This window comes from Canis lupus, chromosome 13 (genome assembly GCF_048164855.1).
Source record: "Canis lupus baileyi chromosome 13, mCanLup2.hap1, whole genome shotgun sequence".
NCBI lineage: Eukaryota > Metazoa > Chordata > Mammalia > Carnivora > Canidae > Canis > Canis lupus.
Genome location: NC_132850.1, coordinates 4,096,029 through 4,112,626, shown reverse-complemented (window position 1 = coordinate 4,112,626; position 16,598 = coordinate 4,096,029). Strand labels below are relative to the sequence as shown.

General features: G+C 37.4%; 1 protein-coding gene across 1 annotated transcript in view; it reads left to right on the top strand.

Annotated features, from left to right (window-relative positions):
- The window catches only part of RLF (RLF zinc finger), a 92,211-nt gene that overhangs the window by 35,662 nt on the left and 39,951 nt on the right, over window positions 1–16,598 (top strand). The window contains exons 4-5 of the mRNA XM_072771743.1: window positions 3,392–3,524; window positions 10,999–11,201. Of these exons, the coding sequence (XP_072627844.1) occupies window positions 3,392–3,524; window positions 10,999–11,201 (336 nt within the window). The remainder of the gene's footprint in view (window positions 1–3,391; window positions 3,525–10,998; window positions 11,202–16,598) is intronic.

Sequence of the window (16,598 nt, the reverse complement as noted above, 5' to 3'; positions counted from 1 at the left end):
GACAACCAGAATAGTCATCATAGATTCTGTTCATGCATTTTACTTGCAGGAGAGCTACATTGGCTCTCATATTGACTTGATTATCAGCTTGCTTATAGGTGAGCACATCAGAAAGTAGCAAGTTACGGAGGGTAGAATAGGATAGGAGGAAAATTTGCTTGTTACTGATAGAGACAGTAAAACTATTCCAAAAAATAGACGCAATAGTAATAACTATCATCATTTGTTACCACTGTATACTAAATACTGCTCTACTGTTTTATATCTTTTTTTTTTTAAGATTTTATTTATTTATTCATGAGAGACACAGAGAGAAAGGCAGAGGGGGAAGCAGGCTCCCTGCAGGGATCCTAATGCAGGACTCGATCCCAGGATCACGCCCTGAGCCAAAGGCAGACGCTCAACCACTGAGCCACCCAGACGTCCATGTTTTGTGTCTTTTAATCAAGTTACAAACTTTACAATGTAGGGATCATTTGAATCTCCATCTACAAATGGGGAGACAGGCATAGAGTGTTAATTAGCTGCCCAAAGTTATACTTCGATTTATAACCACAGCTTGCTTTTTGCTAGCTGCTCCTCAAGAACACAAACTCTGTGGTAGCCTGGATGTGTTTCATGTAGGCACAAGTAAAGATCTGCATATTAACAGACATACTTCATTATCTGGAAATTTCTTTCCTTTGGGATATATAACCCAAAATGAGATGATGATAATGTTAATCTTTCTCTTTTGGGGGAGAAGAGGATTTTTTGGGTCACGTCCTTGGCCTATTTTAATCCCTGCAATGCAATCCTAATTTCACATATTCATACAGCTGCTAAAATCATCTTTCATACATAACACACTGATTTTGTCATACTATGTTTTGAGGCTTGCTAGTAGTTTTGTCCCGGCATATGACAGTCCAGAAGGGCAAATCTCATTACTCTTCTTAGAGCTGTTACTGTTATTTATAGTAGTATCCTTTGTAGAGAGAATACTGTCCTATTTCTTTATTATTTTCTTAGAGTGTATGCCTGCATAAAATCGTTGCCTTTTCCCTCTACCTGCATAACTTTTTCCACAGGATATATTTTTGAATATATGTTCAATAAAATCAATGCAGTAGAGGTACAGATAGATATAAGACGTGGTCCTTATTAAAATCTGAAAGGTAAAACCCTGAAGTTTCCTTATTTCAGTGTTAAATGGACAAAGCAGCAGATAGTTTTGAAGAAAGTTTTGGTAAAAGAATAGTTTTATCAGAGCAGGCCACAAACATAACACACTCATTTCACTGTTTTCAGCTTGTAGAACCCTTCCAGATGTTTTGCCTACGGATATGAAAATATACCCTGAAATAAGTCTTCTAATAAAAATGAGATCTCATTTTTTGCAACTTTTTTAAACCTAATTTTATCATGGTTGTATGTCTAGGTTTGTATATATAGGTCTCCCTTATTTTATGATTGCCTGTGATTCTGTTAGGTGATTACACCATAAATTATTTGGCCACATCTCTGTTATTATAAATCATGCTAGAGTGAACTTCTTGTGCTAGTACTTCTGTATTGTAGATTTTAAACTGTGGACTAGTATATTTTTTACCTTAACAAATTTAAGTTTTAAAATGATTTTTAAATTCTGCCATAGTTTTTAAAGACTTTAATATTACTTTTTTAAAAAAGATTTTATTTATTTAGTCATGAGAGACAGAGAGAGAGAGAGAGAGAGGCAGAGACACAGGCAGAGGGAGAAGCAGGCTCCATGCAGGGAGAGAGAGAGAGAGAGGCAGAGACACAGGCAGAGGGAGAAGCAGGCTCCATGCAGGGAGCTCAGTGTGGGACTCGATCCTGGGTCTCCAGGATCACGCCCTGGGCTGAAGGCGGTGCTAAACCGCTGAGTCACCTGGGCTGCCCCCTAATATTACTTTTTAAAAGTAACTTTGCTATAGTAGAGGATTATACACATCATTCTTATGCAGAATACACTGTAGTTTGAACAGATGAAAAATAGAAAGTTGTTTTTATTTTTTTAACCCAGACTGTGGCTGTTTATTTTAGTTGCTGTAGATGGTATTATTTCTGCCAAAGTGTGATGATACAGGTCTGTTAGATATTGTATATAAGGTGACCAGACCTTGCAAATTCTGAAATTTGTATATGGAATCTTATTCTTCACTGTAGGATAAATGTCTCTTATCCTAAGTTAAGGAGAAAGAAGCCTGAGTACAGTTCAAGCCCTTAAAGGAAAAATTGCAGCATTGATTCAATATTGCTATTAGTAAACTGTTAATTAGAAATATCACTTTCTGTGTCAATTCTAAATTTTAAACCCTTTCTCTACAGAAAGTAACTCAGCATATTGGGAATGCATGTGTTAAAAACCTATCATTTTGACATTAGGAGACAAATTAATTTTATTTCTTATATTTCACTTATGTGAATATAAGATTATATACTTAGGTCTGTGAACATCATTAACTTTTATTTCCAAAGAATATTGCTATAAATGGAAGCTTATGTTTTTTGAGAATTTCGGCAGTCTAAAATAGAGAAAACATTAAAATTTTAGAATATGGGAATAACCAATAACATTCACTAGTAATAGAGGACAGTGACATATACTTAAATCATTTATGTCAACTTGTATTTCTGACCCCTTTCTCCTGATCCTTTGTGTACATAAATATTTTAAAGAACAAATTATTGGCAATATATTTTGTTTCTGAGGAGATAGAATGATAGCTACTAACCTAGACTTTCCATGATATTTTATGTATAGCCACTTTTCATTTAAAAAGTCATTTGTGGGACGCATGGGTAGCCCAGTGGTTTGAGTATCTGGCTTTGGCCCAGGGCATGATCCCGGAGTTCACATTGGGCTCCCTGCATGGAGCCTGCTTCTCCCTCTGCCCATCTCTCTCTCTCTCTTTCTCTCTCTCTCTCTCTCGAGTAAATAATATCTTTTTTTAAAAAAAGTCCTTTGTTAGAAGAATTTAAACAAAAAATATATCAATTGGCATCATTACATAATATTCCTATTAGAAGGAATAGCTTGCCTTTGTGAATACTTCAGAATCCTTTAAAAGAAAGTTGAACGGTGGGCTTAAAATAGTCTAGTAATGTGAAATTGTAAATTGAATTGTGATAATTTTACCTAAGGAGAATTTAGGAAAACATTTTAAAGGTGCCCTTTAATTTAGTGGAATCACTCTAGTTTCATTTTTTTAAGAAAAAACTAACAATTCACAAAGCTTTGAGGATAGGTTTTTTTTTTAACCCTTATTTCTTCTTAGAAAATCCAAGGTAATGGTCCTTTCTGTGGACGTTCAGATACATTGAAAAGGCAAAACTATTTTATATATTGCTTACTAGCCTGTTTGTGGATGTGCTATTTTTGTTTTAGGAGTCACATGATGCATTATTGGAATTTGGGAATAATAACCTACAAATATTGGTTCACGTTACCAAGGAAGGGGTGTGGAAAAACCCAGTTCTTCTTAAAATTCTGTCTCAACAGCCAGTAGAAACAGAAGAAGGTAAGCCTCAAAACTTGACTGACTATATTGAAGGAAGGTTTAGCTCTTAGAGAGTTAGAATTGATTAATGGAATAAAAATTTGTGAATATCACCTGTGTATCTATACCCCTCTCCTTTAAATAGTAAACACTAACCTTAAGCATTTAATGTTTTGCCTGAGGATTCTTGCATTTTTAGGTAGTGTTTTAAATATCCCTTGTACTTACTTTAAAATGTTGCATTGAGTAACAATGTTCAAAGTTCCTGAGATACAAATGAGTAATCTGTTTCTAGTCTTCCTTATATGATAGAACTTTATTGCCCATATGTTGTTCACTGGTTACTACAACTAAGGACCATGAAAAAAATTGCTTTTTGATTTAAACTTATGAAATATTGGAATTTAGCATTTTGTAAAGAAATGCAAAGAATGGAAACTTTTATTTGCAAAATTGTCAGTTTAAGACCAGAAGATTTGTGGGTTTGAATTGATACTTGCATTTTAGACACAAAAAATTATCTCATTTGATACCACCAATTATGATTTCATTTGCTTTAAGGTAGTAGAAAATTAAAAGGATCACATTCTGTTAAATATATATTTCTGGAATAAAAATGAGATTGAGAAGAGTTTTTATACTTTTGGTATGTCTTTAATTTAGGTCTTAAACAGACCATTTGAATATTGATGCCTTAAAATATCCCAGTTAGCTTATTCATTCATCAGGTTTGACAGCCTACTGTATTCACACTGTTTGGTTTTTCTGTATAGTGAGAAGATTGGCAATAAGAGTACTTATTCTTGGTTCCTTCTCTCTGCTATCTACTGCTTATTAGTCACACTGACAAAGGGGAAAAAAGAATAAGAGAAAGAGCTATTTAATAGAAAACGATTGATTTTATTGTTTTCTGTTGAGGTTCCAGTAAATGTCATCCCTTTGTAGATATAAGCAGATGGAGGCTAAAACCACCTTTCTTATTAATAAAAGTTGCTTAGAGGATAGAGCCAAATAGTTTCAGAAGAATCCCAGAATTAGGCAGATCCCAGTCCAGATAGGGCTTGACTAGGGCCAAGAAGAACACTTAACTCTCATACTTTCTAGAGGCAGGCCTAAATAAACTCAAGACAAAAAAGGATAGAGTGGCATTAAAGGTCCCCACTTTATTTTCTCATGATGTACTAATCAAATACATCACCCTACCTCAGGAGTAAACCGCAATTTCTTTTTACATAGAAAAATATCAAGAGATGAGGAGAAGCACCCTTCACCTGATAACCTTGTGGTATTCTGTCTATTCAAAGATTAATTAAGGCCCCACTATCTATAAGATTCTGAATGGGTACAGAACACCTACATATCTAAGGGATTATTCTGTGAACTATCATATAAGTGATGGGTAGCCTATATAGTCTGCCTATTTTCTCAGTTATTCTTACCCTAATTTCAGGTCAGGAGATTAGGAAACTTCCTTTATGGCTCCACTGCCCTTATAGCCCAGGTTTTAACATATATTTGAAACTAGAAAGCAGTGACCATCGTCTTATTGATGAGTGTTTTGGGGCATTTCTGCTGGGCATAGTCAGCAGGAAATAGTAGGTTCTCCCACCCAGGTTTTAGCCCAGATACTGAAGGCCTTTCCACCTCAGGCCACCCCAGCATCCTATCACAGAAGATGGGGATGGTGAGACCAAGCCCAGCTAAGGCTACACTGGTGGTTCCCATCCTGACCCCCATGACTCACGGAACCACTCCTCCCCACAGTAGTGATGGCAGTAGCCACCTGGATCCAGGCAGCTCACAGACCAGGAGACTTCAGCCCACTGACAACAGTGGGGACCCTCCCCACATGCCATTATAGAGTGATTCTAACTCCAACTCAAAAACACCCAGAGCTACCATTTGGTATCTGCTAGTTTTTCCAATTGACCTCTACCCCTTCCAGCACCCTTCTCCCCTTACTTTGCCATAACTTGTGACATCAAAACAATGGCTTTTCCCCCCTTTTCCTTGAGACTCAGGAGGGCCAAAGCCATAGCCTTTTTTTTTTTTGCTTTTTTCTTTTCCCTCTCTCCCCTACCAATGGTTGTAAGAGAGTTCCATCCTTGTTTAGAGTCACTAACTCCTTTCCCTAAATGAGGCTGACAAGGAACCAGCTCCTATACCTCCTTCCAGTTGTTTTTATTTCCCACTCCAGTTTGTTTTTTGTGTCCCTTAAACCATCTACCTCTGAAGCCATTTTGTGGCTTGTCATGTGCCACTTGACCCTCTAGTAAAAACAAAAATGGGCTTTCCTATTAAAAAAGAAAGAAAAAGGGCTTTAAAAAAAAAAAAAGATTTTATTTATTCAGGAGACATGGAGAGAGAGAGAGGCAGAGACACAGACAGAGGGAGAAGCAGGCCTCATGGAGGGAGCCCAGTGTGGGACTCGATCCCGGGTCTCCAGGATCATGCCCCGGGCCAAAGGTGGGCACCAAACTGCTGAGCCACCAGGGATCCCCAAAAGGGCTGTTTTTAACTGGACCTTAAATGTTACCATTTTTTATACAATGTAGTATACACAAGGTAAACTGTTGTGATGTTTGCAATTTATTTTTAAATAGCTCAGGAAAAGAAAAGCTAAGTAAAAGGACAAAAACGGTTCAATTGTTGAATCTAGATGGAAGAAAGAATATATAATTAAAAATTATTTTGTAGTGGGGTGCCTGGGTGGCACAGTCAGTTGAGCATCTGACTCTTGGTTTTGGCTCAGGTGGTGATCTTGGGGTCATGGAATTGAGCCCTGCATAGGGCCCCATGCTTAGCAGCATGGGCTTGGGCTTCTCTCTCTCTCTCTCCCTTTGCCCCTCCCACTTGTACATACTCTTTCTCTCTAAAATAAATAAATGAAAAAAAATTTTAAAGTACTAAAATGACAGAAAGGATACAGGATTTCCTGCCCAGGATTTCCTTTTTAAAAACAAAGTTGAGGGGCACCTGAGTGTCACAGTCAGTTAAGCATCTCACTCTTGGTTTCAACTCAGGTTGTGGTCTCAGAGTTGTAAGATGAACCCACATTGAGTTCCATGCTTACTGCAGAGTCTACTTGAGATTTTTCTCTCCCTCTTCCTCTGCCCCTTCTGCTTGCGCTTCTTTATTTCTAAAATAAATAAAATAAATCTTTCAAAAATTGAATAAATAAAAAACAAAGTTAAGATACATAACTTGAAATGAATTTTAAAATTCAAGATTGGGGGCAGCCCGGGTGGCTCAGTGGTTTAGTGCCTCCTTCAGCCCAGGTTGTGATCCTGGAGACCCAGAATCGATTCCCATGTCAGGCTCCCTGAGTGGAGCCTACTTCTCCCTCTGCCTGTGTCTCGGCCTCTCTCTCTCTGCTTCTGTGTCTCTCATGAATAAATAAATAAAATCTTTAAAAAAATAAAATAAAATGCAAGATTGGGGCGCCTGGTGGCACAGTTAGTTAAGTGTCCAACTCTTGTTTCAGCTGAGGTCTTGACCTCAGGGTCATGATATTGAGCCCTGCATTGGGCTCTGTGCTCAGCGAGGAGTCTGCTTGAGACTCTTTCTTCCCCTGCCCCTCCCTCTATGTGCAGTCTTTCTCGTCCTCTCTCAAATAAATCTTAAAAAATAAATGAAATGCAAGATTGGTTTGTGTGTTAATTGATACAGGGACACCTGGGTGGCTCAGTGGTTGGGCACCTGCCTGCGGCACAGGTCGTGATCCTGGGATCCAGGATCGAGTCCCATATCGGGCTCCCTGCGAGGAGCCTGCTTCTCCCTCTGCCTGTGTCTCTGCATCTCTCTCAGTCTGTGTCTCATGAATAAATAAATAAATATTTTAAAAAATAATAGTAATTAAAAAAATAAAAGTTGATAGAGTTGTGTAACTTGTTCTAGTATATTGGGTAAAGTAGAAATAATAGCTACAATTTAGAGTTCATTATGTTGTAACCACCATGTTAATGCTTTTCATATCTCATTTAGTCCATAAACCAGGAAGAGATTACACATGCCCAAGGCCACATAGTTAAAATAGGGAGGCAGAATTTGAGCCCAGGTGAAGAGGTTTTAAAATTTTTTTTTAAGCTTTTATTTATTTATTCATGAGGGACACAGAGAAAGAGGCAGAGGGAGAAGCAGGCTCCATGCAGGGAGCCCGATGTGGGACCCAATCCTGGGACTCCAGGATTATGCCCTGAGCTGAAGGCAGAGCTCAACTGCTGAGCCACCTAAGTGTCCTGAGATACTAAAAATTTTTGACTGAAGAGTGATAACCACTCAGCTGCTAAATATATGGTTTTATTAAACCCTTCTAATATGTAAGGCATCGTGCTTACTGCTGTAGGGAACACAGAAGTTAACAAGATGTGGTATTTGTTTACAAATTGTTGATGGTGTAGTAAGGGAGATGACAGAAACAAATAGCAGCAGCTAGTATTGAGCATTTACTCTGTGCCTGGCTCTGTACTAAGTATCTTATCTGCATTACTGGTATTTCATTTATGATTCCTTCAGCTCTGTGAGGTGGATATTACTAACTTTTTTTTTTTTTATAGATAAAGAAACTTGAGGCTCAGAGAGGTCAGTTAATTTGCCCAAGGGTCTCACAGCTAGTATGTGCCAGTCATAATTCAGCCTCATATTAGTGATTCCAAAACCTGAGATCTTAACCTCTTTAAACTGTAATCCTTTATTCCTATGGTTAAAGAGAAAATAAGTGTGGTGAAAGAAGTAAAATGCTGTGAAAATTTAGAAGAGAGTGGCTTGTATAGATACATACCTGTACTTATGGTGGGATTTGTGACTCTGCTTAACCTGGTAGGACAGATAAACAGCAGAATCTGATGTTGGGTAGGATAGGATATTGGGGTGACAGATGTGGCAGGAAGTAGGATGGAAGAATTAGATTGGAGAGTTTAAAGAATCGCTAGGATACAATAAGGATATAATAATAATTGAGGGACAGAGTTGGCAAGGAAGTATAATGCCAAAATTTTTCTGTATGATTAAGAGAATACCATTACTGAAAATAGAAGTAAGGAATAAGGAGATATTTGAGTGGGAGATATGATTATGAGTTCATTTTGTGGAATTTAGGGTCTGTGGGACTAAAATAGAAAAATCTAAGTGAAAGTGATCTGTTTTCTGTACATACTTTTTGACCTTGACTAGCTATTAGAGTACCTATGGAATTTATTTTATTTTTTAAAAGATTTTATTTATTCATTTGAGATACATGCGTGCGCGCACACACACAGCATTAGCAGGGAAGAGTGGCAGAGAGAGAAGCAGACTCCCTGCTGAGCCAGGAGCCCAACATGGGGATCGATTCCAGGACGTGGAGATCCGACCTAAGCCGAAGGCAGACACTTAACCATCTGAGCTACCCAGGCACCCCTAGAGTATCTATGGAACTTAAAACCAACACACACATTCACTCCCTCCCCCCATTCCAGCTCCAGGCTTCACCTGCTAAACCAAAATCTGCAGAGTTGAAGCTCTAGAATCTAGACCCTTTGAAGTACCACAGGAAATGAGCACCTTCTTGCCTATATAGAATGAATTATATTTAGTGGGGGAAAAAATAGGTCCTCTGTACTCAAAATATTTCTGGAATGATAAATAAGAAATTGGAAAGTTACTGTTTTTTAAGAGGAAGACTGGAAGAATGGAGTTAGGGCAGAAAGGAGACAATGTAATTGTACACCTTTTTGGGCTTTTTGCATTTTGTGTCATGAGCATATGCAGTATTACCTGTTTTTGAAAAAATTTTAAAAGCTTTATAAACAATAGCCAAACTGTGGAATGAGCCCAGCTGTCCACCGACTGAAGAATGGATAAAGAAGATTGTGTGTGTGTGTGTAAAATGAAATATTACTCAGCCATCAAAAAGATTGAAATCTTGCCATTTGCAACAATGTGGATGGAACTAGTGTACTCTGCTAAGCAAAATAAGTCAGAGAAGACAAATACCATTCATTCATGTGTGAAATTTAAGAAACAAAACATATCAATCTGAGGGTGGGGGGTAACGGGGGCTATCAAACCATAAGAGACTTAACCATAGAGAACAAAATGAGGATTGATGGAGGGAGGTGGGTGGAAGATGGGCTAAATGGGTGATGAGTTTTAAGGAGGGCACTTATGAGGAGCACTGGGTGTTGTATATAAGTGATGAACCACTGAATTCTCTTGAAATCAATATTGCACTGTATGTTAACTAGCTAGAATTTAAATTTTTTGAAAAAATGAAAAACTGTACAGTTCTGCAATTAAGACTGAGCCAATGGTTTATCCTCCCTGAGTTCAGTGATTTATTATTAATATTAATGATTTCTACTCCATGTATAGCCTGTAGACATAGCAGCGTGGGCATCATCTGAGAGGCTTGTTAGAAAAGCAAAATCTCAGGTCCCATTTCAGACCTACTGAATTAGAACCTGCATTTTAAAAGGATACTCATGGTTATTTAGAAGGCACTTTCAAGTTTGAGAAACACTCTTTTAGATGAAACACTTAAAGCAGTTTGTTTGTTCATGACTTGTCTTAGCATACAGTATTCTCACCTCTGTTTTTTAAATAATGGTATATAATGACGTCACATATTGAGTATCTGTTATTCGTAAATCTAGGGATTGTCTGGAACACTGTAAAAGTCAGTGCTTGGGTGCTTAATATTTAGTAGTGCTCAGAGCAGCATTTTCCAAAGTGTGTACTGAACCAGGAACATATATTTTACATTGTACTAATAATATGTGTAAAAGGGTTCTCTGGTCAAATCAGTTTGGGAGACATTGGGTTAAATAAAAGTGAACAGTTTTCTTTATTGCAGGACTGTTCAGAGATTTGACCAAGGAATCCTTTTTTTTTCTAGGACTATCTCTCAGGTCTTTTGGTCGGTGGAACACACTTTGAGAAATTCCTGGTTTAGAGGAAAGAACACCACTGGCTTTGGAATCCTTGGCAAGTTACCTAATTTCTCTGAATATTAATTTTCCTAACCTTAAAGTGGGGATAATAATACTTGCCTTGGTGGTGGTGTGAAGAATAAATGAAAGGTATATTAGAAACACTCAGCCTAAAGCTTGGTACCTCATAAAAGTGTTCAAGTGGTAGTTGTTAATATTACATAGGTTACGTCTTTTTCTTGCACTTAACGCTTATGGTTCATTTCTGTATTCCTTAATATCCTTATCAGAAAGTGAGGGAAGAGAAAGTCAAATAATTAATTTTGATAAAATGTTAGTAGTTTTATGAAGAGGTTTGGTGTTCAGAATAAAACTACTAAAGTAATGTGGGAATCATTAGCAAATTTAGTTTATTTTGCTCTCTGCTCTATTAGATGAATATTGAGATCAGAATAAACTTCCCAAGTTATATCAACTGAATGTTTATTCACTAAAAACGAACCAACAACAAAAGATACCAAACTTGCATTTTAACCTTGACATGTTATGAGGTATGTTACCAGATTTTTATTTTTCTTCTTTTCTAGTCAATAAATTGATTGCACAAGAAGGACCTTCCTTTCTACAAATGCGAATAAAACATTTGTTGAAATCTAACTGCATTCCTCAGGCCACTGCTTTATCAAAACTATGTGCAGAATCTAAAGAAATTTCAAATGTGTCGTCTTTTCAGCAAGCCTATATCACATGCTTATGTTCCATTCTCCCTAATGAAGATGCTATTAAGGAGGTGAGTAAAGCAAATTACTATGAATTTAATAGATTTTTATAAATGTCATATGGCAGGATGAAAACCAAGACTTTTTTTTTCTGACTACTGAAAAGTACCATTTTAATTGCATATAGCTGTTCAACAGATTGAGTATAAAGTTGTCCTGTAGGTGGATTTGAAAAGTAGATAATTAAAAAATATACAGATGGGTATTTATGTGTTTGGGCAATGGTTTGCTTTGAAATCTTCAAATGTGAAAGCTTTTGTTTTTAAGTAATGCTTTCTTGTATTTGGGAAACGCAGGAATTATTAATACTGACATCAAGAGATAAACTAAAGAGAATGGCACTTAGCTTAAGTTACTTCATACATACTGTCATACATACTGTAAGCAGAGAAGTACAGAGCTTTAGAACCCAGAAATACATTTTGAACTCTTATTAAATGGATAAGCTGGACACCCTGGAAAATAATAAAGCAGTTGAGTCTTTTTTAAAAACTATTTTATGAGTCAAAAATGTGTTTTTTCTTTAAAAAAGTTGGAGCTTGCTTTCTCTAATAGTTTTTGATAAATTATACAGAGAAAGATGAGGAATTCCTAGTATATTCCATCATCTACCTGTAATCTCTAAGATTGTAATCTCTAAGAAAATCCATCTGGTACATGGATTTTCATTTTACCTCTACACTGACCTTTTCTTATGAAGGTAAGAATCCCAAGGATTTGGTTTTATGCTGTAATAATTCTTAAACTTTAATGACAATTTCAATTTACAGTTTTATTTATAGTTTCCTACTCCAAATGCAACTCTGTCTTTCTACCTCTCTCACTGCAGGACCAAGAATCTGTTGATCCTATCACCTTTTCACTCTCCCTCATCCTTCTCATGTATTCATTTCCCTCCTTACTTTGCTTTTCCATAATCAATATTATCACTTCTTTAGTTTCTCTACTGTCTCTCCCTTAATTGTACTTACTTGACTAATCAGCATCCTGATTATCCCTGAATCTTTACCTACTCCATATCTTTACCTGCACCAGTAGGGTCAAACTTGGGTGGAGGAAACCAGCCTACCGATTTCACTTGAAATCAGTCACACTAAATTTTTTTTTAGGCCTTTCACTTTCCACTTTTGTAGATTACTATTTCATAGTTTGTCCTTTCTCTTCAAACTTACAATGTCTTGTGCCCTATCGCCCTATCTACTGATGAACTTTCTCCCTATTTCTCTGAGGAAATTCAGGCAGTTAGGAGAGAATTTCTGTAAGCTGCTTCCATGACATCTGTTCATCTATTTGTATCAGTGCATGCACTCCTTTGCTTCCATTACTAAGGATAATGGTATCTGTTCTCCCACCTAAGCAATCCCCTTGACTTCACTATCACATCCCATCTGCTCTCACCCTCTCAGAGGTAATGCTACAGTACTTCTTTTCTCTACTGCATCATAAGTTGCCCCTCTGCTGTAACCATCCTGTCAGCATTTATGCTGTTATTTCTTTTATCTTTAAAAAGGAAATTTTTAGATTCCACTTCCCTTCCAGTGATTCCTCCCCCTCCCCGCATTTTTCTCCTGGTCTTTCAGCCTAATTTCTTAAATGAATTGTGTGAATTTATTGTTCTAACATTTTTCTCTTTGAACACATTGTTTTAAAGATTGCTTTTTAAAGATCTTATTTATTCATGAGAGACACAGAAAGAGAGGCAGAGATGTAGGCAGAGGGAGAAGCAGGCTTCCTGCAGGAGTCCTGACTCAAGACTCAATCCGAGGACCCCAGGATCATGACCTGAGCCGAAGGCAGACACTCAACTACTGAGCCACCCAGGTGTCCCCCCTTTTCCTGAGCACATTGTCCATTGCAATATGGCATTCACCCTGCCAGTCCACCACATCACTAAATCCAATGATGATTTCTCAGTTTTCATCTAACTCAATCTGACGTCTTTTAAACTTTAACAGTTTTCCCACTTGGATTCTAGGTATCGCGCCCTCTTGGTTTTCTATGCACTTGACTGATTAGTCTTTCTTAGTTCTACCTAGCTCTTCCTCCTCAGTACCCTAGGACTCTGTCCTTCCTTGAGTGTCCTTTATTTTCTACCTATACATATCCCCTCAGTGACCTCTTTTTGATTCATGGCTTTAAATACCAACTGTAATCTGAATCCAAAATATTTTATCTCCAGCCCAAACCTCTCCTGGTAGGGCTTGATCCAACTGCTTGATCACTGTCTCTACTGGTATGGCTAATAGCAGTTTAGACTTCACATGTCCATAACTAAGCTCCTGATCTTCCTGACATTAGGGCTTTGTTTTTATGAGCTTTCTTCTGAATGAAGTCTGTTGCTGTCCAGACTCAATGTTTGAGTCCTTACTATATGTTAAGCACTATGCCAAATGCTTTATACAGATTGTCACATTCACTTCTCACAACGACTCATGAGTAGCTCCATTTTATTGGTGAGGAAACTGAGGCTCAGATCAAATAATATGTTCATGCTTACATGAAAGTGGTTAAGCTGAGATTCAAACCTGAGTTTGAGGGCAGCCCAGGTGGTCGACGATTTAGCACTGCCTTCGTCCCAGGGCCTGATCTTGGAGACCCAGGATCGAGTCCCACGTTGGACTCCCTGCATAGAGCCTGCTTCTCCCTCTGCCTGTGCGTCTCTCTCTCTCTCTCTCTCTCTCATAAACAAACAAATAAATAAATACCTTAAAAACAAACAAACCTGAGTTTGGTATACTATCACTAATACTATATTAAAGACACAGGATAATAAATATCCTAGGTGATATATATGGGATATATAGGGTTTATATGACAAATGCTGCCTTAGGCATTGGGGTTGCAAAGATGAATCTATAAGCCTCTGAACTGGCCTACTTGTTTTCACTCTTGCCCTCTACATTCTTCCCAAAAGTAACTAGAATAATCTCTTTAAAACTTAAATGGAGCCATTACATCCCTTCGATCAAAACCATTCAATAGCTTTCTGTCTTCTTCAGAATAAATCAGAAGTCTTTATTCTGTGTGTTATGGCCCCTGGCTATTTCTATAAATATCTCTGATAGTATCTTATACAACTTAATGGTCACTGCTCTCTAGCTGCCTTGTCTTTGCTGTTGTTTGAACAAACTAATTATATTCCTAACTTAGAGCTTTGTAATTGCCATTTCCTCTGCATGGAATGCCCTTCTGCAAGATCTTCTGGATGGCTTGTTCCCCTTAACATCATTCACAACCTTCCTCAATATTGCCATATCAGAGAGACCTTCCTCCTTGTCCCATCTAAAATAGTATCCCGGAATAACGGGGTGGCTCAGCAATGGAGCATCTGCCTTCGGCTCATGTCGTGATCCTGGGGTCCTGGGATCAAGTTCTGCATCAGGCTCACTGCAGGGAGCCTGCTTCTTCCTCTACCTATGTCACTACCTCTTTCTCTGTGTCTCTCGTGAATAAATGAATAAAATATTTTTTAAAAAATCCCATCCCTCTACTCTGCCCTATTTTTCTTCAAGTAATACCTGTTGTCATTATTATAAACAAATACAGATACATCTAAAATGGCCCCCTTCATATCCCGTTCCCTTACCTACCTGTTTTTTCTTTATGTTTACATTACTGTTGCCACTAGACATCATATTTGCTGCTTCTCCTTCCACCCACTAGATTGAAAATTTTGGAAGGATGAGGACAGGTTTGTTTAGGTGTATCTCTGCATTCTAGAATACTTAGCAGCATAATAGTCATTCATGAGGGACTGACTTTAAGCCTGTATGCTAATTTATTTATTTGCATTATTGGGAAGGGTAAGGAGACAGGAGAGTGCTTACCTCTAGTAACAGCTGGGAACTGTGTTTGGGAAAATTGATTAGAGTTTTTAAATTATAGTAATGGTTATATTCAGCACCTGATATATACCAGAAGAATTCATTCAGAAGAAGCAGAAAAGCTAGACTATGAATTTGATTCCTTTTCATTCTATAAGTTAACAGTTTTTCCTTTAATGTCTCAGTCTTTGTTTATTTAAAACTTATTTTGTTTGTAGCATTGTATGAAGCATTGGCAAAAACAGAAGAGTGTATATTGCCTAGTTTGGTTGCTAGAAACAATTATACGGAGATAAGTACTAAGGTGTATACTGCTGCCCCTAAACTATAATATAAAGCTTTATAAAAATTCATCCTTGAAAAAAAAATTGATCCTTGAGTTGGACCTTGAAACGATGGTAGTGTTTGGATGGGTAGAAAGAAATGGTTTTGGGATAACTGCCTATTATAGTAAAGGCAGAAAAATGAACGTGTATGTTATAGGGGCCCACTAGAGCACACCTTGCTGTGGCAGAGTAGATGCAGTAGAAATTAGGAAGGTTTTAAAGGTAGAAAGGGAAATGACTGAAACTGTTTTAGGAAGCTTAGACAGAAGGAGAATGTATTAGGTTTAGAAGAGGTTAGAGTTAGCAAGAGGAGAAAGAACAGGACTTGCTGACAGGACAGAAATAGAGGATAATGTGCAGAGATGCTGTCAAGAGACTCCTAAGGCCTGGGAGACCAGAAGAATGGCGGCGTTCTGCTAATTGACTAGACTGTTGGAGAAGGTATGGACAACAGAGAGAGATTGGAAGAATAATTGCCCTTGTTTGTATTCATGACCTTCTCTGGTTTATTAGTAACAAGGCAACAAAACAGAATTTTTTCCTAAAGGTATATAATTAATTCCTTTCAACAAATTTGTTGAGTTTGTAAGGAAGGGAATTAGAGGAAATATGATTTGATTCTCTACAACAGCGGTTATCAAACCATGGCCTGTGGACCAAATCCACCCAACTGCATGTTTTGTAAGTAAAGTTTAACTGGAACACAGTCATACTCATTTGTTTATGTTTATGGCTGTTTTTACTTTACAATAGGAGAGTTGAATAGCTGTAAGAGAAACTACCTGGCGTTAGAAGCTGACAATATTTTATATCTGGCACTTTATAAAAGAGTGTTGGCTAGCCTTTGCTTTACAAGAATCAGATATTCCAGTGTATAGCAAACATTAAATATCATTTAGTCTAACCCTCCATGGTTTACCAGTGATGAAACTAAGGCCAAGATCATAATGTTTCCAAGGTCCAGCCTGCATTAAATTAGAGAGTTCAAGCTCAGGCTTGAACACAGATCTTGCTTCCTCGCAGTGCAGTATAACTTATCTCCAGTTGGTAAACATGATGAGCCATGTTAAAATAGGAAACATCTTAGTGGTAATTCATTTTGTTCATATTTATATACTTATGTATAGGTGTGATTTAAAACAGTTTTATGATTATTGGAATTAAATAAATCTATGCAAAAACATGTAGCACACATCATAAAATTATTTTGAAAGGAACACTACTAACCATCATAATTAGTCTCTTCTCCAGTGATGCT